General features: G+C 50.8%; 1 protein-coding gene across 1 annotated transcript; it reads right to left on the bottom strand.

Moving 5' to 3' along the window:
- Positions 1-1,092: 1,092 nt before the first annotated feature.
- Positions 1,093-26,238, bottom strand: TMEM8B (transmembrane protein 8B; the record flags this gene model as incomplete). Its single annotated transcript, XM_082842450.1, has 13 exons — positions 1,093-1,491; positions 1,740-1,856; positions 1,990-2,136; positions 9,065-9,243; positions 9,458-9,600; positions 9,679-9,802; positions 9,945-10,038; positions 13,006-13,331; positions 13,912-14,180; positions 14,473-14,606; positions 20,504-20,711; positions 21,087-21,276; positions 25,713-26,238. 13 exons carry the CDS (start codon positions 26,236-26,238, stop codon positions 1,156-1,158), a joined length of 2,793 nt encoding a protein of 930 aa, XP_082698576.1. The 3' UTR covers positions 1,093-1,155.
- Between the last annotated feature and the right edge of the window lie 26 nt (positions 26,239-26,264).

Below are 26,264 nucleotides of genomic sequence, written 5' to 3' on the forward strand. Positions count from 1 at the left end.
GTTACACAGATGGGGACAAGAAACCACTCTGGGAAGGCCTGCTTGTACAACTAACTGGGGACCAGGTGGGATGATGGAAATCTCATGGGCGCCACATGGACCCTGGTGACCAGGGAAAACACCCTCACAGTATCTCGGCATTATATAAGACCCTCGGGACTCAGCTGTGACCTTTGTGGAAAGAGAAGAAATCCCCAAATGACAAAAGATTATGTTTCTGGCACTCGGGCAAAATGGAGACTCAAAACAGAAGTTACATTCTTGTGATATTTCTTGCACATCTGAGATTTGTACCTGCTAGTCCAATTTCCTGAGCCCTTAGCCTCCTTCCCTATTGGGTGTGGGCACCACAAGGGAGGTCTCACTGATTGAAATCATCTCAGCAAGTACACACACACACACTCACACAACTCCCTACTCCCGGCTGCTGCAGCCTGACACAATGGGGCAAAAGCCTCAGACAGTAGCTCCAGCAGCTCATGCCACCTGGGCTCCGTCACCCCTGTTGATTGTCTCAAGGTCCCTCTTTCCCTCCCCTCCCCACACCGTTTCCCTCAGGAAAAAAAAACGGCAGCACAGAGCCAGCAAATACTTCATTGGAGACACACCAGACTCCACCTGCATCAACTCAGGATACCAGCCACCGCAGCCCCAGTCCCAGCCCCATCTGTCCTGCATCCCCCTCCCAGCGCAGCACAGCCCAGATCCTGCCTCTGGGAAGGAAGCCCGAGCCCAGAGTTGCTGAGCTGCTGGGAAGATCTGGAGACTCAGCTTCCCCAGGATGGACTCCGTTTCCTTAGGAACGACGCCATGTCCTGAGAGGGCCTGGTCTCCCAGGGAAGGAATCCATGTTCTCGGGAGGGTTCCACACCCTGAGAAGGGCTCCACACCCCTGGGAGGGACTCCTTGGTCCTGAGGGGGCTCTGTGGCCCTGCACGGGCTCCAGTCCTGAAGATGCAGGAGGACTCCAGGCCCTCGGGAAGTATGCCAGGCCCCTGAAAGAGTTCCGTGTCCTTAAGAAAGACTCCATGTCCTCAAGAAATACAACTTGTCTCTTATCCCTGGGAGGACTCCATGCTCCCAGGAAGAACCCAAGGAAGGGCTCTCTGCCCCGGGGAAGAGTTCACGTTCCCCAAGGGCAGCCCAAAGCCCCTCTCAGCTGGCACAGATGCTGCTGACAGTGGCCCCTCCCGGGCCCACAAGGCCCAGCTCCTCCTGCTCATTGATGCACAGCTGGTAACCGCAGCCCCGGGCCCGGGCTCCAGATGGGACCTGGTGGTCAGTCTTGGCACGAGGGGGCAGCAAGAAGCCCACACTGCCAGCGATGAGCATATGCCAAATGCTGTGAATGTAGAAGTAGTTGTCTCGAGTCTCCACAAAAGCATAGAGCAGGATGGCACTGCCCGCGATAAGGCTGCCTGGGCACAGGTAGAAAAGCCAGCGGCGCCATGTGGGCGGGTAGCAGTGCCGGCGGCGGACGCTGCGTACTGTCTGGGGGAGGCAGAGAAGTGGGGCTCAGGAACGCGAGGCCTTGGAAGCCAAGCCACTGCTGGTCACTCTCAGGCTTCCCCTGAGCCCTGGTGGTGACCTGAAGGCATCTGCCAAGACTGGAGTGCAGCGCTGTGAGCAGCAGTGATGACGACAGGGTCCCAGCCCACCTTAAACTGGGAACCAGATACCCAAGTCCCTGCACCCAAGTCCTGCTGGGACCTCCCCGCCCCCAGCCCTCCCAACCTTACCCAGGCTGTGGCCAAGATCCCCAGGGCAAAGAGACTGGGTCCAAGCAGGTTCCAGAGTCCATGCCGGTCAAGCTGCAGAGCCATGGACAGCAGCATAGCCCCCAGCAAGTACAGCACCTAGAGAAAGAGGTCTCCAGGGGCTGGGCCGGGATAGCGAGAGGCACTTGGCAATGCCCCCAGGAGAGATCGGGAAGTGGATTTCAAGTAGACTGTGGCTATGGTTGTCCCCCAGGGCCCACTCTGCACTGACCTGCTTGACCACAGGCTGTAAGCGAGCCATGGCAATGACAGTCACCCACACAGACATTAAAGAGCCCAGGAAGTCACAGAACTGCAGCACGTCGTAGTCCATGATGCAGAAAACCACAATGCCTGGCTGGTCACAGGCATGGTAGAACTGGAGGAAGAGAGGACAGGCATTGAGAGAACTTGCGGCAAAGGTCCAGGTCTACAAAACTGGAGAAAGAGGCCATAGGGGTGGCGTGCTGCTGTCAGAAAAGCAGAAGTCAGAGGGCACAGACTGAGCAGAACTGGGAAATGCCCAACTCCCCACCCCTGAGAAGAATGTGGTAGGGAGGCCCGGTCTGTGTCTTAGGCTGTATGTATCTGGCAGCCCTGAGCCCCGTCCTCACCTTCCTAATCTTCCTGTTTCTGGAATGTGCTGTGAGAGCACCAAGCCAAGGGATCCAGGTCTCTCAAGCTGAGGCCAATCCTTGCCTGTATCCCCTTGTGCTCGTGTGGGTCCCACCTGTAATCCTGGCCCAAGCTCTGAGGCTGGAATCTGGCCTCTTGGCCAATCCAGACCCCAAGCCCTGTCTGTTAGCTCAGACTCTGAGTCATGCTTCACCTTCAGACCTTGCACTAATTGGTCCTCTGCATCCTCTCCCACCCAATGCCATGCGGGAAGCGGGGGGGACGGTGAGAAAAAAGGCAGAGTCCCTAAAGCCAGGGAAAAGAGCATGGCACTTTACACCACGGGAAGAACACAGGAAAGGGACAGTGCTCACCTACCCTACACCGTGGGGAACACAGCAAAGAATAGGGTATTGAGCTTAAAGGTGGGGTGCAGGGGACACAGTGGAACTGGAACAAGCTATACTGGGCACCCCAATTAAGGAACCAAGCTCTGCCATCAGCCTTTAGGTCTGTGGTCGCAATCCCTGTGCCCCGCTGGATAATGCTATCAGGACCTCTGGCAGCCTGCATTCCCTTATTGTGAAAACAGTGACCCAGGGATAACCTGAGTTCAAGTTTATTTTGTCTTGGAACATTTGCTGTCACCTTTCTTTGAACTTCTGTGTAGAATTTAGGTAATTTGAGTACTTACTGATGCTAAACACTAAGGCCATGGATGGTTTCAAGAATATCTGGTGCAGAGATGCAGGAACACGCTTCCTTCTATATCATGTGCCTTACGAGCCCACCCAAAGAAAATAGACTGGGCAAGGTCTCTGAAGACAAACAGCTCTGACCGAGAACAACCATCACAGTGGCATGCTCACTTCTCCCATCTCCCAGTATCGCCCCTGCTCCGTGTCAGGAAGAATGGGTTATTATGGTAATGAAAGCAGGGTTAAGAAAAATTACGAAGCTATAATGGGAAAGAAAAAGGTTTTGACCTATGTAAACTTGACCAAAATCTACTCATTGGAGCTGAGTTCGAGACATGCCAGCAGATTTTAGGGGATCAAAAAAGTCTCTTAAGATTCTGTGAATCAGTCTGTTTGACCTCTGTCCCCTGTACTTTACCCCAGGTCCTCAGAGAGCCATGGCTACTGAGAGCACCTCTTGAGAGGAGAAACAACTCAGTGTAGTTGCCAGGATTGGGCTGAAATGCATCAGGCTGAACCGAAGCTGGGGCAGGAAGGCTGTGCTATACCATCCAAAGGCAGCCTTTGAAGTGGCTTGATCACTGACTGGAGGGATCCTTTAGGCACTACTTTCAGCCCACATCAGTTTCTTCATCATTCTATCAAAAGGCAATCCTAAGTCACAAGGGCTCTGAGCCCAAAAGAGAGACAGCCTTACAGACCTTAGTGAGACAGGTATCCAGGCCTCCAGAGGCACGGCTCTGGGTGTGGGTAGGGAGAGGGCAGGGATATCCAGCCCACAGCTGAGGAGAGAGACAGCAGAGCAATATCACAGTTTCACTCACTGGCAGCAGTGGGGTCTCAGCAACTTCTGGGGAAAATGAAAATGGGACAACCTAGTCCCCTGTTTGAATGAGTCAGAGCTGAGAACGAGAAGGTGGAGGCGAGGTCAGGAAGAAGAGTTCAGGGAAAAGGAGCACTATATCCCGAACTCATAGCACAAACCATGACACCCCAACCTCACTGAAACAGCAGCGACCTTAGGGAAAGCAGGTGGGAAACTGAAGCAGGTCTGCTGTGAAAGCTGACAGAAGCCAGCCCAGATGCAGAGCTGCCACCAACAGGATGGGAAAACAGACTCAAAAGTTTAGTCTTGAGAGACAAAGGATGAGAAAGAAATTGCTAATGTTTCTTTTGAACCTGTTGAAGATTTCATCCAGTCATTCAAATTGCAAAATGTGTAACTTCAACCAACAGAGGGGAAAGGGTGAATTACATAAGGGCAGGGACAAGCTAGGAGTTTAGAAAAAGAAAAAGAAATGAAAAAGAAAACTCAGGGATATTAATTGACATTGGGAAACCTTGGGTTTGATTCCTTCACATTTTAAACTGCCAAGTCTTAAACTTGTGTACCTATCCTTTCTTTCCCTTCACTTTGGAGGTAAAGAATGTTGTCCCTTCAGGAAGAGACTGCTCTGGAATTATCATATTTTTTTGGTTTTTTGTTTTGTTTTGTTTTGTTTGCGGTACGCGGGCCTCTCCCTGTTGTGGCCTCTCCCGTTGCAGAGCACAGGCTCCGGACGCGCAGGCTCAGTGGCCGTGGCTCACAGGCCCAGCCGCTCCGTGGCATGTGGGATCTTCCCGGACCGGGGCACGAGCCCGCGTCCCCTGCATCAGCAGGCGCACTCTCAACCACTGCGCCACCAGGGAAGCCCTATCATGTTTTAAGTGAGTATCCCAGGATTTTCAGAGGGTTCATAAGTTTGGGGACATAAATCCCTCTTTTATATTATTAAATAGAGAAAATGAGTTCTTACTGGGAAACTTGGAGAGACTTTTCATGTGCGTCCATTTAATGTTTGAATATGCCTCAAAGGTTTATTTTTTAATTCTTTCTCTTATATGTGATTAATTGGGAACTAATTTGGTTCCTAAACAAATCAATATTTTGGCCTTTTTCTATTTCTCTACCTCCAAGACCAGATATACATACTACTGCTCACTAAATTACCCAATACTGTTTTATGATTTGGATTTTATTTTAAAGCATTAATTTTACCTTTCACACTTCACCAAGCGCTTGTTTCATATGCCTGACTTTCAGGTATATAGAAGGAAATGCCCAAACACTTCTGGAAGAGGGACTTGTAATAAATCTTTCAATCTCAGATAAGAGAGGATAAATACCAGCAGAAAAAAAGCAAAGCTGAATCACCTAACATTGAAGACACATCTAAGAAAATAATTAATTGAAGGTTTATTTCCTCCTAGGAATTTCTACATTGAAAAAAAGAGTGGGGAATAATGGAGAGATCGTCTCTGGAGTGGAGAGGTTTTGGGCGATATCATCTCTCTAATCTTCTATGACTGATTATTCTACAAGTATACTAGAAGGTCAAAAAGATTAAGGTTGTAGAAAACCCTTAGGGGTAGAGTTAAATTAAAACTGCAGTGTGGGGACTTTCCTGGTGGTCCAGTGGGTAAGACTCCGTGCTCCCAATGCAGGGGACCTGGGTTCCATCCCTGGTCAGGCAATTAGATCCCACATACATGCCGCAACTAAGAAGTCCGCACGCCGCAACAAAGATCCCACGTGCCACAACTAAGGCCCGGTGCAGCCAAAATAAATCAATAAATATTAAAAAAATAAAAATAAATAAAACTGCAGTGTGAGGTGACCAACACGATCTACATTTCACCAATCCTATCTGGCTACTGTCACTGCTGAATGTCCAAAAATGCCATCAGTAAAGTCCATCATTGACTCCCTCCCGGGGCACACTTTTCTAGGGAAACCCGCCAACAACCTGTGGCAGCTTACTTCATTGAAACTCCTCAACCCGGAGGAGATAGCATCTTGTCATCATATATTCTAGGCATACGTTTGTCTCTTCTGCCTGCAGTGCTCCAGCCTGCTTTACTATTCATGGAGCAGGAGCCATTATCGATTGCCATGGCACCCATTCAGCACCATCCTTAACCAGGACGCACAATTTATAGTAAATGAGGCAAAGCAAATTGCTCACCACCATAGATTTCACTGGTGTAACCATTTACCCATCACCTAGAAGCAACTGGCTCAACCGAAAGCTGGAGTGGGCTACTGAAGGCTGAGTTATAGTGGCACCTGGGAAACTCTACCCTGAAAGTCTGGAATACTCTCCTATATGTTTGGCACACAGTATGTGCCCAGTAAATTTTAGTCACCTTATAGTCATCTTATACTTTATGCCATGTATATTCATGGGAGAATATCCCCACACTAATAAACTTTCCCTTATGCAAAAAAAAAAATATATATATATATTGCACTATTGTCTCACTGAAAATTGTGGACTAATTTTTACATTAGTATTCCTTTTGTCATCAGCAATAAAAAGAAGTGGTAGAAATAACACAAAAAGATTGGGAGATTTAAGAAAACAAATTCAGACTACTAACTAGTTTCTATTAGTATAATCTAATTTGACACCTTCCTCAGCTTTGGATATTTCTTTACTTACAAGGTAATTTTGGAAAATTATACTAAGTTGTTTTTCTCTGTGGAATTTTATACTTTTATAACATAACTATACAGCTTGTCTAACGCTCCAAAACAGAGTATCCTGGCACTAGAGAATTTAAAATTGAAGATGCAAATATATTCAATCCATACAAAGATTAGGATATTTGTACTCGGGACAGAATGAAACTTCCTGCTGTTCTCTTATTTTCTGCTTCCATTTCCTCTTGGAAACAGTCATGGGATTTTGCCAAGGGCCACTGAGAATTACTTGTGCTGGTGTGAGGAACAGAAGAGGTAATGAGGAGGTGGGCTTGCAGCCAGGATCTCATCAATCGACAAGGAAGGCTGCAGGGGCCCCAGGATGTCAGCTCTGTCTGGGTCTTTGGGGATCCAATTATGAGGACTCCTCTAGCACTGTGAAGGACATGTGGCTTGAACTGTATGAGTCAGAGGTGCACAACCGCAATGTCTGATATATTTTCCCTGTGATTTCCTGTATTTGGTTTGGTTATATTTCCTGACCTTTTGATTGGCTCTTTTTATCTTTTAAGAATTTGAGAACTACTAAAGTGAGGTCGTTAGTATTTCCACGTACTCCAGGACTTCTGAGAAACTGAAGTCAGGTTAGAAATGTATCAATGCACGCTCACTGCCCTATGCAAGGGGAACACTACAGCTCAGTGATTACATGAGAGGGATCTGGAGGCAGGCTGAGTGCGAAGTTTGGTTCTACCACTCACCTCAGGCCTTAGGCAAAGTATGTAAACTTTTCTCATCTGCAAAAAAGGGATAATAATAATAGCAATACCTATTATTACAGTGCTATGGGGAGGATTCGATGAGCAGTGTCTGACACACAGCATGTATTCAGTAGATGTTGTTTTTCTGTTATAGTTATCTGAACTGTCGGCTACATACAAAATCAAGTGCTGGGTTTGTGGCTTGCTTTGTTTTGCTTTTTCTACTTATTTACATTTTGCATTTTAAACTCCTGAAGAACAAAGCTACTGTCTGCTCCCAGGCCCTGGGTAGGAACTGACACACTACTCCCAGGTGTAGACTGTCCTGGATTTGAAGACAAGGAAGAAGACTGTCGCCTACCATGCTGGTGCTGATACCTGCAATATGAAAGATGGGTCCTTAAATGGAGACTGCTGAGGAATGAAATAAGTCTAAACAAAATAAAGAACAGGAAAGAGCGACAACAGGAAACCTGCCTGTGAAAAATGAATCACAAGTAGCTCTACACTTTGGCACGTGTGGAAAAAGAACAGGAGTTAGAGCACGACTTTAGGCAACACCTCAGAGCCAGTATCTTTTCCTTGATCATTTGCTTACTGCCTTATTTAAGAAAGTGGAAGCACTGTATGTGGTGCCAGGCACTTTCGACTCCCCCAGTGTTCCTACTATGGGAAGGTCTTGTCTTTTCAGGATGATATGCCATCAAATCCAGAAGATAAGAAGTCATCTGACACTGAATACCCTGAAGCCAATGCCCAGGATGCTTTGTGAAGTACAGGAGAATGGATACGCTCTCCTCACACGCTCCAGGCTCCTGACACACTTAGGTGTTCTTACTAATTGTGAACCACATTAGATCTGCACATAACCAAGAGTGCGCTGGTGAAAGAGCTGTTGCTAGGGAATTTGGTGAGCAACAATATAAAAAGGATCTTGAAACTAAAAAAAAGAGAGAGAGAGAAACAATGTTGAATATAAAAACAGAGTGGGGCATTGTCAGAGCAGGTCTAAAAAGGGGACCAGTCAAACAAAACTGAGGTGTGCTGTTCTCATGCAGCTTAAGTGGCCAAGGTCCTGCTACATGGCTCGGTTACAGCCCACTGTTCCTCACCTGTGGAGAAATAACCAGGGCCCTAGAACATGACTCAGTTTCAGGACATTTGCCCCTCACTTTCTCCTAGATGATAAGTAGGATTTTTGTAATTTGGATATATGTCTGATCTATTAATACTGGACAACAGAGAGGCATGTATTGGTTTTTGTGATATCCTTGTTGCTAAGACATGTGGAAAAGTCTGAATCCATCTAAGATGTTTGCAGTGCTCATAGGCAGGCACTGTACATCACAAGATACCAAGAGCCCAGGGATGAGATGAAAAGATCCCTAGATGTAGCATCTCAGGGGATTTGTGTAGACGCAATTCCAAATTGTAGGTCAGAGTTTCTCAGCCAGTGTGTTGAGGTAAAGGTCCCCTCAGCCCTTAGAGTGGACAGGCAGGGTGCGGGTCGCTGGAGACCCCACACTGTCTCCAGTGACTGTTATCTTAAGTCGCAAACAGCCTTGCTCATATATCCCAATGTGCCTTATAAAAATTATCACGTTCGCATGCCATGATACGAAGCGGTCAGGAAGCACTGCTGTACAGTGAAGAGGAGACATTCTCATACCATGAAGGTGTAGACATCCCCAAACCCCGTGGTGGAAATGTACACTCTAACCCACCACCACGGATAAGGACTCGATGAAAGACACAGACGCCACCGCATACCGTGGAGAAGAACATGGTGAAGGTGTAGACAGCCGCTTCCAGCACATATCGGCTCCGAATGGCCAGGACCACGGGGGGCAAAAACATGAGGTTGCTCAGGCAGAGCAGTAACGTGGACAGAAGCTGGAATCCGTAGGTGAGCGCATCCGCACTGTCGGTGCAGCCCCATCCCCGCCATCCTGCGGATGGGAGGGGCACAGGGTGGAAGAGGTGAGAAAGCAGCCCGGGCTTCAGCAGATACTTCCGCTGGTGGTCTCTGCTCAAGCCCGACGCCAAGGCCAGAGGAGGCTGGTCCCACCCTGACCCCGCCCCCCCCTCAAACCCGGCTACTGAGGGTGCCGCCTCCCTTCCGACCGCCCCGGGTGGGGTCCCTCGCCAGCCCAGCCGGCTCACCGGCCTTGCACTCGCAGGCCGCGTACAGGTAGTTATGCGTGCGCAGCAGCTTGCACTGGCCGTAGGGCCCGCAGTCGTCCACGCACGGGGACAGGAAAGTGCGCAACCGCACCTCGGCCGTCGCGTTCCGGCACCTCACGAACCTGCGCACAAACTGCCAATCAACCGGGCCCGGGCGCAGCCGCGCCCCGCCCCGCCCCGCCGCGCCCCGCCCCGCTCACCGAGGCCCCACCCCGCAGAGGGAGCGCAGGGTCAGGAACCAGGTCCCCGTCTGCGGGAACGGGATTCGCAGCCTGGCCACTCGGGAGGTGGCACTGACCGTGAGGAGGAAGCCGGCCAGGGACTCTGAGGGGAGAAGGGAGGAGTCAGTGTGGGGTCAGGACCTAAAGAACCCTCACCCGCCTGCCCCCAGTTCCCAGACGCCCTAGCCCATCCTTCCTCCATACCCACCCCCCTGCCCCACTCCTTCCCCGGTTCCTCACTCCACCTTTGGAACAAGTCATTGCTGCATCCCCCAGGCTCAAGGGCACCTCGTGAGTCAGGCATCCGAACACTGTCACATTTTCCTGGCGCAGGGAGCTCTGGGCAGGGCGGGTATAAAGATGAGGCGGCCACACCCTCTAAGTCCTCCCACCAGCACCCCCGCCAGACTCCTCCACCTCTTAACCCCTCCCCAGAAACCCCTCCAGGCCCTCACTGGACATCCCATTCCTGCAGGTGCTCTCCACACGGAAGCACCCTCCCCACCCCTCACCTCCTCGTTCTTACAACAAAAAAAACGGAAACACCAGATCTTCCACAGCAGAGATCTTTCAAAGACTGATGAGAAGGCAAGGCCACTTCTGAGTCCTTTCTTTGGGAAGAATTGTTTAAATTCTGTCTAGGCAAGAGACAACACCCACTTTTTCAGTCCTATCTAGCTTGATGGGGGGAAGGGGAAGAGCACTGTTGCTGGATGTAGACACTAGTTGTAAACAAAGGTGATTGTAAGGTTTGTCAGTCATCTTCACATCTTCACCTTGGCCTTGAAGGCGGGAGGCATGTAAAGAAATGCACTCTTCCTCAGGTGAAATAATTCTAGGTACTGAGCAGTGGTAATAGAACGCCTATGGGATTAAATGTAGCAAGCTGGCTGGGATTAAAAGAAACTGGATATCCATAGGAGTAAAGGGAAAGGGTTGTCTACAAGAATAAAGGTAACAGGATGCCATAAGCTCACCTCATTCAAGAAGGATTTGAGGCAGCTTATTAAATACATATAACAGGATAAAATAAATACATGAGGGAAATTTATAAATCTGTCCCTAGATGTGGGCCATATATTTGCTGACTTCCAAGCAACCAAAGCAAGGAAGGAAACGTGAGTTACCACATTTGTGAGTCCACAAGATAAAAGTTAGAGTCTCAGGAGAAGCACTGCACCCAAAAGGGTGGTTCTCAGTTAAATTCACATCAAAGAAGCACTGTGTGCTGCCCCACCTCCTATCCTTAGCTGCAAGAGTGAATTTCATACAACTTGTTCATAACTTCCCTCAATGCAAGCCCAGGGCTATATGCCAAAGTATTTTTCAGCAAAAGCCATTCTGGTGGGAGCCAAAGAAAAAATGTTTTCTAGGTATGCAGTTCTCTGAGCCAAGTGTCCAGTTTTGACCCAAGGGAAAACATCAAAATACTTGAGGAAAAGATCAGAGTAGGTGTGCCAATATACCTTTCAGAATAAATAGAACAGGCTGTCTGAGGTGTGCAGCAGTGTCAGCATGCAGATGGCTGGAATGTAAGCAGATGCCTTTTAGAGAAAATAGACAAGAATGCAGAGAAAGACAGGGCAAAGCAGCAGGGGAGGTGGGCCTCTCCTCTCAGGATACTAAGGAAGAGTCAGTATGGGTGGGGCTGGTCTCTGACATAGGCTCTATAGTTTCAAGGTCAAATCAAGACTTCACTGTCATTGCCCAAAGGCATGGCGATAAGCAAACACAAAACATATACAGTCTTAGCCAGAACACAGAGAATTTGAGTATGAAAATAAGGAACATCTTGGGGTTGAAGAGTCAGCTCTGTCCTGACCAGGAGGATCACTAGAAAGTTCTGCGCCATGTCCCATAAAATACCACCTCAAGACAGACCAGGTCTCAGGTGGGTGATAGGAAAATGATCCCTGCCCCAGAGCTGAGGGATAGTAAAGTTAAAAGGATTTTTGGCTGAGGGAACAGTAGATAAATAATTAGATCAACGCCAACCCAAGACAGTTGCCAATGGCCTGACACAGGGTTCTGCCCTCGGCCCAGTCTTGTTCAGTGCTGAAAATAATGACTAAGAGGTTTAGAAGGCCAGCTTTTCAAGTGTGTGAATTACACAAAGCAGTGAAGATGCAAGGTCCAAACCAGTGTTAGGCAATGTCTCAAAGATAGACATAAATTCTTCCATTCAGGTTAAAAAGTGTGCTGCAAAAATATGAGATAGGTATTGGCAGCGGTTCACATGAACCAAGCTCAGGGCATGAAAATGTGCATGGTCCTTGGTTACAACTAGATAAACACATCAGTTAATGTGGATAAGGACTAGGAGGACATATACCAAAAAGCTAAGCAGTTGTGTTATGGAGGTGTCTTCCTCTATTTTCCGAAGCCTTTATATGTGATCCTATTATTTTTATAATAAAAAAGTATACAATTGTTTTGAAGCAAAAAAAGGAAGAAAAGGAAAAAGATCCAGAGGTCTTAGTCTACCACAAGTCTCAGGTGATCCCACAGTGTGAGGCAGCAGCTGAAAGAGGTAACTTGATCTCAGGCTGCACAAATGCTGCCTGCCACCCAGGTCAGACCACCTTGGATCACTTAGTTCAGAGGCATGATGACCAGAAGTATGACCAGAGGAGACAGCAGAGGATGAGAAGTCTAAGATGCTGAGGCTGTTCAGCTTTGGCGAGGCTGAGAGGCATCCAAAGGGCTGTTAAAATTGGATAGGGATGCAACAAATGTACCACACCAATGCAAGACGTGAGTAATAGAGGACACTGTGTGGGGAAAGAGGGGAACTCTCTGTACTTTCCTCAATTTTCTGTAAGCCTAAAACTGCTCTGAAAAATGTCTATTAAAAAAAAAAAAAAAGGACGGGGTAGACTACTGGATATAGCTTCTGGGGCAAACCAAAGTCAGTGGGTAAAAATCCATGGAGGCAGACTTTGATGGAATGCCAAGAATGCCTCTAGCAATCAGAGTGGCCTCAAGAGGTGGTGAGCTCCCCACCACAGGAGATATGCGAAAAAAAGTAAACACCTGCCATAGAGAGAGGCCCTTAGTGAGTGGCAAGTAAGCCTATAAAACTGGGAAAATCCAGACCGCTCAGCTGCCCTGACTGACCCAGCCCATGTGTAGTAAATACTCAGGGCATGTTTGTTGACCAGAATTGGGCTGAGGCATGGTCTCTAACCATGAAAGGTGAAAGCAACCTAGACAGGCTTTCTGGAGGAGGTAAGGGCCCCTTCACCCCGACACCTTCCCCTTCGGGTTCCCCCAAAGGGTGACCTCCCCGCTCTCCACAAATAGTACCACGTTGAGCTGGAGCTCCAGGCTGAGGACGCCTCCGCTGTCCAGCACTGGCAGCAGCTTCAGGGCAAACACGGCTGGGCGTTCAGGGGGGAGGGCCACGCTGGGGCCAAAGAAGACGTAGAAGTGGACGGAGAAGGTGTCCAGCTCATTGCGCAGCGTCGGGCGCACTGGCCAGCAGTGCTCAGATGGGGATGTGGCCCCGGGCCCCTCAGCAGGGGCCCCGAGGGATGACAGCTCTGGGGGCAGTGGCTGGTTGCCCAGTGACTGGGGCATGTTCATGGCAGCTCCGGGGACCAGGGCACGGGACAGGCTGGGCTGTGGGCACTCTGTGGGGCAGAGGAAATCAGAGCTGGGGCCTGCCGCCCTCACAGCCCTGCAGTCCCACCACATAACAAAGGGTGGGGAGGCTAAGAACTGGAATTGAACGTCCCTTTGGCGTCTGGCATCTAAGGTCACAGGACAGGGTCCAGGGGCTCCCTAGTGGTCACAGCTAATGGAATGTCATGTTGGAGGGACTCAAGGTCATCTCTCCCGCCCCACGGGCAGTGAGGACACTGCTGAAACAGGTGATGGACCCTCTCACTGACTTGCAAGGGCTTTGGCAAGGACCATGTCCCAGAAGTCCTAGCTGTCCCCTGCCTACTCCAGGACACTGAGATTAAATCAAGGAGAGTAATGAAGTCCCTTGGTGAGCCCCAAGTCAGGTACCAAGAAAAGATCTGATGGTCTTCCAATGACTTGAAGCTCCAAGTGGGAGGGCTTTGGCGAGTAAAGGAGCCTGGGCTGGGCCGGGGAGGTCGTAGGCACGTGGCCAAGGACCAGTGAACACAGCCACTGTGCCTGCCTCCTCCCAGCCACAGAAGTTGGCACAAGCTGGGTGGCTGGCGCAGGTGTGGGGCTTCTGACCTTGCAACCGCACACACAGCTGGAAGCAGACGGTCCTGCCAGGGCCCCGGGATGGTGTCTCCACACGCACGTAGACCCAGTGCCCCCACGGGGGCAGTGCCAGCTCCAGCTGGCATACCGAGGCACCTCCACAGGCCACAGAGCTTGAGTTGTGCAGGGGTGGGGCCTTGGGACGTAGGCGCAGCGTCAGGGGGCAGGCGGATGCCCCGCGGCCCCCCACGCACACCAGCTGCGCTGAAACCCTGTAAGTGAAGCTGGGCACAAAGACCCTGGGCAGAGGGGAGGTTGGAGGTGAGAAAAGACAGGGTACAGAGAAGTGAGAGGGACATAGGATGAGGGAGACACTGGGAAGAAGGGAGGAGTAGGGGACAGAAAAACCGGAGGCCTTTTCGGGTCTTCCCCTCTGTGCTGGGAGAGGGTGAGGCAGGGGGTGGGAGCCACCCTGGGGCTCTGGGTAGCTCAGCAGTCCAGGCTGGCCAGAGGGAGAGGAAGATCAGCAGGTAGGCTAAGGCCGGGGAAGGAACATGGGAAGGGCCCGGTGTGGGGCAGTATTTGACTTACTTGTACAGGGCTGAGCGATTGTGGAGGGAGAGGGTCTGCTCAGAGGGTCGCCCAGGCACCAGCACAGCCACGTCCAACAAACGCCGGACGATCAGCTGCGGCTGAAGGAGGTACTGACACTCATCCTGGAGACCCTGGGACACAAGCAGGGGTGGCGGGAGGGGAGACAGCGAGGTGCTACTAAATGGCGGCGAACAGCCTGCTGAGGCGGAGGACAAACCTCCTCTGGCCCTCCTGCTTCTGGGGCTGTGACCGCAGTCCTCTAAGCTCTGGGTCCCTCCTAGGTCTGCAGGATCTGCTGGGATCCTCAGCATTGGCTGAGGTTTAGGGACTCAAAACTGGGCCCCTCCTGACAGTCAGGCCTTCCCTTCCCCACCTCCAGTAACCCCAACTCCTGAGCATTCCTGGACAGCCCCTCAAGGTAATTTCAAACCACCTCATTCCCCCACCAAGCCCTCAGGAACGTAGAACACTAGCACTCCAAGTGTACTAGAAAGCCCCTTAAAGGCTTCCAGTCCAAACCTCCCCGCTTCCCCCAACCGAATCTTTAATTTCCTTTATTCTCCACCTGCCCCTCCCAAGTGCTTGTCCAGCCTCTGCTTTAATACCCCCAGGGAAGAGCCACTCTGCCTCCCAAGGGACCTCCAGACTACAGGTAACTTGAGAAAAGGAACCTGGTCTTATTTTGTTCCCCCAGACACAGAGCCTAAAGTAAAGTGCACCCCTCACAGATGAATGTTTGCTGAATAAATGAATGAATAAGTGAATCAACCCAGCTGGGGGCAGCTCTGACCTGTACAAAGCCAAAGCCTATCTTCTGTCCCCCGACCACCGCTCTGCCTCAGGGGCCCACAGATACATCTGCTCCTTTTGCCTCAGTCTGGGTTTCCTCTGCCACTGGAGGAGAACCGCCACATCTCCCCGAGCTACTCTTCTGGATAAAATCCCTAACACTTCTCTACTTGGGAGGACACCACTCTGGCCCTGCAGCATCTCCAGTGAGGATGGGCCCATTAATTCCGGCTCCTCTTCTGTGGCATTTGCAGCTCTCTGGGCCCTCAATCCTAGCAGTTCAGGGGACGGGGGCTCCTGATTAGGCTTCTCTCATCTTCTGGACAAACGGTCTTATGCTGGCCCAATAAACTAGAGGCCACTGTTCACTTATGTGGTTGTTCTGACCGAGACATACCATTAGCCTTGACCTGGGACAAGAATTCCAGGCTTTGACATCCCACTGAGTTCCATGCCACGGAAAAAGCCAGCCAAGGCTTGTTTGCTGACTTTTGTTTTGTTTTGTTTTGTCTGTTTGTTTGTTTGCTGACTTCTAGCAAAGCTCCACAAGGTTGGAAGGGGGCCTTGATGGATGCCAGGCTGGAATATCTCCTTACCCTCTGCCTGGAATTTTCCTGTACCTTTTGCATCACTGCACCCCCAATACCTAGCACACCACCTGGCACACACTAGGTGCTAGAAAATATCTGTTGAGTTAAAGAACAGGTGTCAAAAAGAGGTCCCTTCAGAGAGCTCCTGAACCCACCTCGTTGCACAGAGACCTCTATCTCTGATTTCCAAAGCAGATGTCCCTCATCTTTTGTGTCAAGCCCTAAGGACCAGAAATACTCTCACAAGTTATTTCATCAACCCCACCTCCTAACGTAGGAATCACCACCACAATAATCTTGTGGTGAATAAGCCCTAAGGGTGGAGACTCACACTCGGGAGACAGCCCCCGTCCTTACTATACAGTCCAGAGGGAAGAAACACTTTCTTCCACATTTTGCTTGCTGTTGCCCTAACTAAAAGATCAGTGGACATGACCTCTCTATTTAAGATGTGCTCCTTCCTTAAACTGTATAATGTGCATGTCTAACACCTTCCTATTGTGCACGGGAGCATTCAGTCAGTGGAGACCAGGGAAGGTGCAGCAGGGACCTTCATCCCGTAATGCAACCACAGAAAGGGCAGCAGAAGTCAGATTCTCAAGAGCTGCCAAGGCAGAAGTCAAGTGAGAAAATCCAAACTCAGTCAACGTCCGCGCTCTTGGAAGCAACAGAACCAAAGCAAGGGACCAGGGGACCAGGAGGGCCAAAAGTGAGAAGTGGAGTGAGAAGCAGTCTGAAAGAAGCTGGAGTGGAAGGCCTTAGATTGATTCCTAGACTCTCCTAGTATAGGTGGGCTGAGTTTCTTTAGTAAGGCCTGAGCCTCTGGGTGAGGCCTGTAGACTGAAGATGCCCAAAGATCTTGGCCTTCTCTGTGGGAATACTCCAGCCCACAGTTAGCTAGCACCAATCAACATGGAAGTAGGTGAGCACTGGAGAGATGGCAGGGGGCAAGAGTGGAAGCAGGGAGACCACTTAGGAGATTACTGTTTTGGCCCAGCAGACGGCTAAGGGAAGGTGTGCTAAGAGTGGAAATAGAAGTAGATGCATCCAGGGCATCCTTTAGAAGTAGAGTCAACAATACTTTTTCTTTATGGATTAGTTGTGGGGAAATAAGGGAAAAAGAAGAATCAAGTATGACACCTAAATTTGGGGCTTGAGCAACTGGTGAATGGCAGTGCCATTTACTGAGAAGAAGATTAGAGAACAAAGAGGCTTAGACTGGGAGAAGTGAAATAGGAATTAAAGAGATTTTGACTTGAGGCTTTGTTTGGATATGTACTTGCTAAGTTTGAGACTGGTCTTAGACATCCAATCAGAGATGTCAAGGAAGCCACTGGATATAAAGTCTGAGATTCAAAGAAATTTGAACTCACTTAATACACCTGGAAGACATGAACTTATAGGTGGTATTTAAAACTGTTGTGCTGGAGACACCTAGCAAGAGAATGAAGAAATAAAAAGGAGTTGTCCCAGGACCAAGCTTTGGGGTACCACACATGAAGAGATCAAGCAGAGGAGAAGCCAGGAAAGGAGACAGAGGAGTGGGCGGTGGGCAGGAGGAAAACTGGACAGTTCTGTAAAGTCACAAAGGACAAGTGGAGAAAATGTTTCAAGAAGGAAAGAGTAATATAAGGAACTAGGTAACAGCTAGTTACTAGTCAGCTCTGGAGAGGAAACGTGGGGACTGAAAGGGGACAAAGGGAAGAGGAAGACTTACTTTTCACTGTATGCCTTTTGTACCTTTCGAATGTTGTACCGGGTGCATATATTACCTATTTGAAATACAAATAAAATAATTTAGAAGGAGGAAGAAGAACAGAAGGAAGACTGTTAGCAGATCTGAACCACTTCAGTTGAGATACTGAGCCACACTTGGTCCTAGCGGGTGGATTCAACTGAATCCTTTCTTCTGTACAATCTGCTCCTTTTCTTTCCTTATTGTTGTTTTCATTCTTTTATCTGCTTTCACTTACTTTCAAATCTTGGAGCTGGGGAGAGGAAGCATTCAAGGAGAACTGTGCCCCAGATATTTGGAGAACTTCCCCTAATAAGCCATTTGGGTTCCAGATGTTACCCACAAGCCAAAGGGCAGCCCTTCAGGGCAGACTGGCAGCTGGACACCACAGGAGGAACACATGAACCACACAGGAAAGGTAAGGAGATAGAGGGCACAGGTCAAGACAGAAGTGGCTGACAGAAAGAAGGAGAAAAGGAAAGGAGGAGAAATGAGATCAGCTTTGGAAACACGAGTTTGAGAAGATGGCAGAAGGGCAACAAAAATTTGCCCAGCCCCCACCATGTGCCAGGCTCTGTGCTGGGCGCTAGGAATACAGTAGTGAATAATACAGAGGCCAGCAGAAGTGTGGGACCACAGCCCAGGAGAGTGGCCTGGACCAGATTAGTCACTTCCCTTTTACAACCTCTTAAGGCTCCCTATCACTCTCGGGATAAAGTTCAAACTTCTAGGCCCTTCCTGATCTGGCCTCTGTTCACCCCTCCAGCTCCCTCACTCACCCCAACGCCTGCCCCACACTGAACCACTTCAGTTCTCCCTTCTAAGCTTTAGCCCATGCTACTCCCACCACCTGGAATGCCCTTCCCTGCTTCCTCAACAGCAGGTCTCACTTCCTAACAGTTTCCTAAAACCAACTCCCCACCACACTACCAAGCTGAGTTATCCACCTCTCCTTTGTCCTCTTAAAACCTCCTGTATCTCACTAGTATACATCTTATTTATCTGTGTCCCTAGCACCCAACCCAAGGCCTGGGACAAAGCAGGTGCTCAAAGACTAAGGTCTAAAGGGAGGCCTGAACTCGTCCCCAAAGCTGAGGAACAGTGCTGCCTTCTTACGCTGGGACCGTTCAGTCCCCACCCAAGGATATCCCTGAACCCACAATAACTTCCTGTGTTGGCCAAGCCTTATTGGAAGTCAGGACGATGGGATGAGGACGAAGCAAGCAGAGAAGACGGAGCCCTAGAGGAATGCTCTGGACAACCCAGCCATAGGCTTGATTCTAGGGAATTAACCAGAGAACTTAAGAAGCCCTACAGGCCCATGTAAGATTCCAGAAGATAACCAAATTCTTAGAGGAAACACAAAGAAGATCTTACCCCCCAACCTCTAGAACAGGCCTGACTGGAGAGCTCCGTCTCTCGTGGGGTCCACACACAGCTGCCAGTCACAGGGTAACTGCACCCTCTTCTCTCTAATCTCACCACACCCCAGGGATCTCTATGGGGTAGGGCTCCAGCTTGAAGTGCCAAGTTCCCCAGGCCCCACTCGCTATATCTAGATGCAAACGGGCACGTCAAGCCTGGTTCTGACCTCTCCTAACCAGGCTTCAGCTCCCATAATCCCAGCCCAGGCCTAGGCGCCAGATTCCTCCTGCTCAGTCAGAAAGGTTGTTGGATAACTACAGCAGGGCTTCAGAAAGATTTTCTCTTCTCACAAAGAGAGTCAAGAATCAGAGCTGGGACCAGGAACAGGCTCTTTGGGATTTGGCCAAAGACCTAAGAAGACATTCCTCCTAATAGAAGAACACTTGGTTCGGATGGGAGTCAAGAACCTAGAACCCAGAGCCACTTCCGGGCAAGTTCGCAACATGCTCTCACCCAGAGGGCTCCCAGGCCTGCAGAGGAGGTTCTCCCGTACATCACTCTCAGGAAAAACTGGCCTATCACTGAGGCCTCGAGATGCTCCCTCAGCCTGAGTTCCCATCTCTGACAACAGCAGTGCCCATACACTTGTCCCTGTGTAATTCTCAGCTCATTCAAAAGCATTATAACACCTCTGAACGCTGGGCCTCAGCAGGAGGAGGAGAGGGGAGTCTGACACAGTCCGGGGCCCCTGCCCTCAAGGAACTCACCCTGGAGAGAGATGGCCAGGTCAAATCCTCACCTGACTGCCTCTCCCAATTCTCAGTGGCCAAACCCTACTCACTTTCTTGTTCTTCATGTCCTGTTCTTTAAATCCTGCTCAGCTCACGCTTGGCCCTTTGCCGTTACCACTGACCCCACACCCGTGGCCATCCCACTCTGACATGGCCACCACATCCCACCCCCCTTCCCACCAGTGGACAGGAGCAAGAAACCTTCAGGTCCTCTCACAGTAATGAAGAGGTCTAGCCTGCCCAGTGCCTGGGAGTGGCAGGAAAACTCTGCAGCATTTCCTTCCCCTCCAAACCAGAATGGAGAAGCAGCCTGACCTCAACCCTACAACACTGGAGACTTTAACAAACTCTGCTCTATGAAATCACTGCCGATGTTTGGGGGAAAGAGCGTCAACAATCAGGTTGGACGCCAGGCGCCCAAAGCCGCTTCTTAACAGGAAGGGGCTTCCCTGCCCCCGAGTATTCTCTTAACATCTTCCATAAGGTGTCAGGAGCTAAAATTATGATAGAAGAGGAACGTATACTCCCAAATGGACTAATGACTGGGCTAAAGCCTACAAGAGTCTGCGGGGCTATCACCAACCAAGACGTAGAACAAGACTAGTCTTGACCCACCAGGTGACCTGCTGACCTCTAGCTATGCCCCACGCCAGCCACCCTTATGCTGTTGCCCACCCTGGCACAAGGCTGGTGTGCCAGGTAGCCCAGAGATGGAGAAGCAGCTCTGGCCCCTCCTACCCTGGACAGTATCAACCCACCTTGACAGAGATGTGGCCGTGGGTCCGGGGCAGGTGGGCAGCCAAGAACCAGTCCCCAGGTAAGGGGCTGCTGACGTTAAAGATGCCAGAGGTGCGGTTGGGCAGTGTCCAGCTGAGAGTCAGTGAGAAAACCCCAGGCACAGCCGTATCCCCTGGGAAGTGTGTGTGCAGGGGATTGATGACAGGGGGTGCCCCAGAACGGAAATACCTGGGGGACCAGAATGAAGAGAAGAGGAAAGCAGGCAATGGGGTGGGACATGGAAAACGGGGGAAAGAAAGGAGAACTGTCATTTATCGCCAGTAAAACAAGTGGATTCCCTATACCGACCCACACAACAAAGTGGTTCCAGGTCAGGGGTCAGAACATAAGGGGCAAAAGATCAGCTCGGGCGCTCAAACAGTCATACAGTAGCCAGGAATGGTCAGGAGACAGAGGTCTTGGCCCTCAGCCAGTCACACTTCAATCCGGACAAGGGTCAGGGGTCAGGGTCAGGAGGTCAGCTGACCTCCTGAACTCGCATTTTCATTTGGAAAGTGGCCTGGGGTTGGAAGCAGGGGTCAGGAGGTTAACTCAGACGCTCACACAGTCACACTTTGGTCTGGGCAGTGGTCCCCAAAGGTTCCCCCCTGCTCTTTGAAGATGATGAGGTTCCACACGGCCAGGAATGTGTCTTCGGGAACATGGAAGTGGAAGAGCTCGGTGCTGGCGAAGGAGCGGAAGGGACTCAGCTTGCGGGGTGAGCAGGTGGAGTAGTCAGTCAGGAAGAGGCCTCCTGGGGAGCAGGCGGAAGAGAAAGGAGCAAAGTAGGACAGGCCATTCCCAGCAAGCCCCAGGCACACCAAGCTGCCTCACCCACAGCACCGACTCAGCAAAGGTTCTCCTCTGCCCGGGAACTGGGTCTCATGCTGCCCTTGCCATCATTTGCTTTCAACCTTACAGTGATCTTGGGAAAAATGACCTCTCTTTACAGATAAGGAAACTGAGGCTTAACGCTAGACCAAACTGAGGATTCAAACCTTGATCTGTCTAAATGCAAAACCAGAACCCTCTTGAGGACCCCACAGCTGCCCCTCACTTAGGAGCCATTGTTCTCCTCGTACCAAGCCTAACAAAACAGCTGTGGATGGTGCACACGCGTGCGTGCGTGTACGCGCGTTTGTGTGCGTGCGTGCGTGCGTGCGTGCGTGTGTGTGTGCTGGCATGGACTCTTAGGCTACTGAGCAGCCTGGAACTCCACCTGTGGGCTTGGGAGTCAGCAGGGAACTGTGAAACTGCCTTGTTTATTTTCTTCCCCTTTCTGTTCCCCTGTGGTCAGGAGCAATAAAAACTCTCAGAAGCTTCACAAGAGCTGTCTGTATACTGGCTCAGGGCGGCAGAGGGGAGGGGAAAATGTGGTGAGGCTGCAAGGGGCCTGCTTGGGTGGCAGAGGCAAGGACAGGAGCTGGCAGGCCACCACAAGAGCCCCAGGGAGAGGAGGAAAGGAGAGCCAGCAGGGCCTCTGGGATTCAGAAGGAGGGGCTGGGGGCGCTTCCTGGAGGGAGGCCCAGTGAGGCAGTCAACTGGTAAGCCAGTGGAATCTCAAACTACCTGGGAATATTCATATCCAGACGAGGCTGGGGTGGGAAGTGGGGAGAAAGTGGCCCTCTGTAGCCGAAATGCCAAGATACCTGATCATGGCTGTTAGGAGCAGAGCCCAGTGAGCAGGAAAGTCTGGTGTAAGCAGCTACCAAGCAAACACATAGGGACCAGGACTGCTGTAACAATGCAAAGAACCCAGCGGCTCAGCTGGATAGAAGAGGGCCTCAAATGACAGGCAAAGCTCTGGGGAATCTGACTGTTTTGGAGACTTAAGACCAGCCCCAGCGAAGCCCAGAAGGATGCCCCCAGGACAGATGAGAAGGTTGGGAACTCAAGCAGCTTCAGGACAAGAGTAGGGGCAGTGGGTAGGGGAGACCTTGAAGCAGAGTTTTTAGCCCAGTAGGAAATATCCACAGGCCTTGCCTATTCTGACAGTTTCCCCCTCTGGAGATGGGAGATGTAACTCCAAAAATGAGGCATTTGAAATAACAGAGAAAGAAGCATCTGGAAAAGGAGGCTGCTGAAGGAGGGAACACAGATCAAGGTTGGCCCTACAGAACTTCAGCAACCTTGAGTCACCCTGCAGAGAGCCGTCCTATATAGGTGGAGGTCACTAGTCCCAGACTGGCCTGTGCTCTTCAAAAGCCACGGTTATACCCAAGGACTAGTCTGTGCAGTTCAGGCCACATGGTCACTCTCAACAAGGAAGACCTGCCACCTTGCAAGCTGAGCACTGCTCAGGAACCATAGAGGCTCACAGAGCAGCACTCACAGGGCAGTGGTGATGTATCAGAGAGGGATGAAGGGAAATGAACCAAGAGATGGGGAAGAAAGGTTTCCTAGGAGCCCTGGCTGTGACAACTGGGAGGCAGAAAGCTAAGAGCTGAATGGCCTGGATACTATTGTTACAGGGAAGCAGAGCACTGGAGCACCCCCTGCTGGAATTAGGGAAGGGCTCCTCTTCCTCAAAGCTGGTACCAGGTATGGGTCATCAGATGGGTCATTGCTACTGTTAGAAGAAATGCTGGCCAGGCCCCCAGTGCAGATTCTCAGAGAGCTGGTGATGAAAGCAGCTAATGACCTTTAGGAAACAATAGACAGACGCGCATAAAGAGCCCTGTGATTAAAGGAACATGGCATGGCCTGGAGAACTGGGGGACTAGTTAAGCCACCCTGAAGTGGCTAGGGGCTACAGAGGTCACAGAATAGCCTGGTGGGAAAAGGGAGTAAAAAGAAGCTGGGGATCCTGGGAGGAGCCTAGAGGGCAGATGTTTGAGAAAGCGTCCACAGCCCCATTCTCTCCAAGCTTTGGTTTTGGGTTTCACCAGGACCTACAGAGCTGTGTCCCAGAGGAAGCACAAGTAAGGCCCTAACCAAGCTCAGATGAACCTGCCTTGGATGCGCCAGTGCTTCCAGATGAGGCTAGAGTGATTCTCCATCACCACCTGAAACACACACACACACGCACGCACGCACGCACGCACGCATACACACGGGCTAAGGCTGGCCCTTCTAGTGACAGCACTCAGTAGAACAAAAGGCTATTTCCTGTAATGGCAAGCCATGCCTGGGTTATGCAACTGCAGTCAGACAAGCCCAAGGAAAAGACCCAAGGATTTGTTGAGACCGACTGTGCCATCGTGGTCCTGTGACAGTGCTAGTCTCTCCTCAGGCGAAACGTCTCATCACCACCAGGTCACAGAGCACCCCTCCAGGCCAGTGACTAGTAACAGCACTCAGGGCAGCCCTGCCTGCTGTGGGACCTAGTCAGTGCTCATTTCCACCTTCATTATAATCCTCCCAAAGCACCTGAAACTGCTTCTGGGCAATCATGCTTTAATCCACATCTTTCAGCTTTCTACAGCTCTGTGGCTGTCAATCACCCTCCTCTCTTAGTCATCCCAGTGTCTGCTCAATGGGCTCATGAACAAAGATGCTGGGGTGGCAGGGATAGAAGCTATGAATTGGGCTTGACAGAATGGACTCCCCCTCACCTAAATTGAAAAACTGACCTGCCTCTGCCTCTGTTGGGTGCCCGATCTGCCAGCAGCAGTAATCAACATTGAGCAGTAACCAACACTGAGCCCCTCAAGGAACCTGGCTGGGGGCAGATGGATTACTCATGTATGTTGTGGGAGGCATCCAACACTGCCTCCAACCGGGAACTATCCACTTGGAGGTGACACTTCAGTGATCTGTCTGCAGGAGGGGCAAGAAGAGCTAAAGAGGAACATGCATGGGCCACATGTACCTCCCCCTCACACAGTAACATAGGCACTAAGGACACACAGGCTTACATGCACACAACAGACACGCACCTACACTTACCAACACACAAGCATATACACACTGCACATGCCCAGCATTCCCACAGATCCCTCAGGTACACACACAGATGCATAAGTGCCCAGATACCAGTGTGCATCCACACAGAGCTTGCACATCTCTGCAGGAGCAGTGACCTTTGGCGTGCATTGATTTCCTCAAGCTTGTACACTGAACCAGGGCCCCAGAGCTCACTGAAACGCAGCCCCTCCACCCCCAGCTGCTCTGCTACTTGTTATTGCCAAAGACTTCCTCAGGCACATCCCCATCACCTCTAGAGTGCCACCCGCCAGAGATGGCTGGGGGTTGGGGCCATGATGACTCTTTATTATGGGGCCATCTTTACAGCACATATCCTATGGCCAGGACCCCCTCATCCTCCCACATTCCACCCATTAGGAAGTTGGGTATCTCCCTCTCCTGTCCGAGTCACTTCCTCACTGGATGGTGGCCCTGGGCTGACAACTGACAAGTAAGGAGGGTTTGTGGATGAAGCAACCTTGTGGGAAGACAGGGGAGAGGACAGGTTGTGCTTTGAGCCTTTCTGCACTTGGATCTGTTTTCCTATTGGGCATATATTGCAATGAAAAAAAAAACAGAAACAAAAACAAAAAACACCAGTATAGGATAGGAATGAGGAAATCTTTTTCTAGCCCCACACTGCCACTGACAAGCTGTATGATTGGGCAAATTGATCTCTTGCTGAGCCTCAGTTTCCCCAACTGTAAAATAGTCTCTGAGTTTCAACCCTGCTTTAAAAGTGTCAGGAATTATTCCTAAGCAAATCAAGCTTATTTGGAATGAAACTCGTTATAAGAAGAAAACTCATTATAATGGCAACTAACCCATGTCCATGTTTTTTTGTTATTTGCTACATGTTATTTTCAAAACTGCTTTCTTAACCCTGTTTTAAGGCATGCCCAGTTCCTCAAAGGTTTAGGCCAGATCTTCCCACACTGGACTAGAGGCTCTCTGCTGGGGCACTATGTCTCCCCCACCAAACTTCATGAGCAGGTGCAAAGCACTCAAGACTTTCTTGGAAAAGCAAGAGTCAGAGTGGAGTCCGGATGGACCCCAAGAAAGGAAACCTTGCAGTCTCTGTCAGCCACCTGCTGAGCCTCAAGTCCACAGCTACCACTCTTCTAACCCTGCCAATTCCTCTCAATTACGCAAGACTTCTTATTTCTCTCCACGTCTTCCCCAGTGATCTAGTTGCCCAGGTCCCACCTCTCCTGAATCCCTCCAGCCCACCCCTCCCTGCCAGAACCCCATCCCTGCCTCGGTCTTTCCTGCTTCTGCACTCACCAGCCCCTGGGCCAAGGACAGACAACAGCAACAGCAGCAGTAAGGCTGACGGCAGCTGGAGCCCAGACCTGAGTCGAGGCTGGGAGAGGGGCAGGGTATGAAAGAGAGGGCTGGGTAGTGGGAGAGACCTGGGTAAACACAGAGATGAGGGCAAAGACTGGGATAAAGAGTTGGGCTGGGCTGGGCACTGGGACTTATGCAAGGGTAGGGGATGTGATGGAAGAAGGGACTGTGATGGGGACTGGAGGAGGGGCAGGGGTTGGGCCCCGGGCTTAAGCAAATTTTGAGAATGGGTCTGGGACAAGGGCTGGGCTGGAATTTGGGAAAGGAGGTGAAACAGGGGCAGGCGCTGGGATGGGGGCCAGGCCAGGGACTGGAGTGGGGGCCTGAGCTGGGACCCGGATCTGGGCATGCGCTGGGACCCAGGCCGTAGCTGGAACCTATGTGGAAAGCGGGTCGAGGGTGGGGTCGGGGGCCAAAGCCCGAATCTGGATAGGAAAAGGGGCCGGGACAAAGACTGGGCCATGGCCCGGGGCAGGGGCGGGGCCGGAC

The sequence above is a fragment of the Leucopleurus acutus genome (genome assembly GCF_964270905.1).
Source record: "Leucopleurus acutus genome assembly, chromosome: 7".
Classification (NCBI taxonomy): domain Eukaryota; kingdom Metazoa; phylum Chordata; class Mammalia; order Artiodactyla; family Delphinidae; genus Leucopleurus; species Leucopleurus acutus.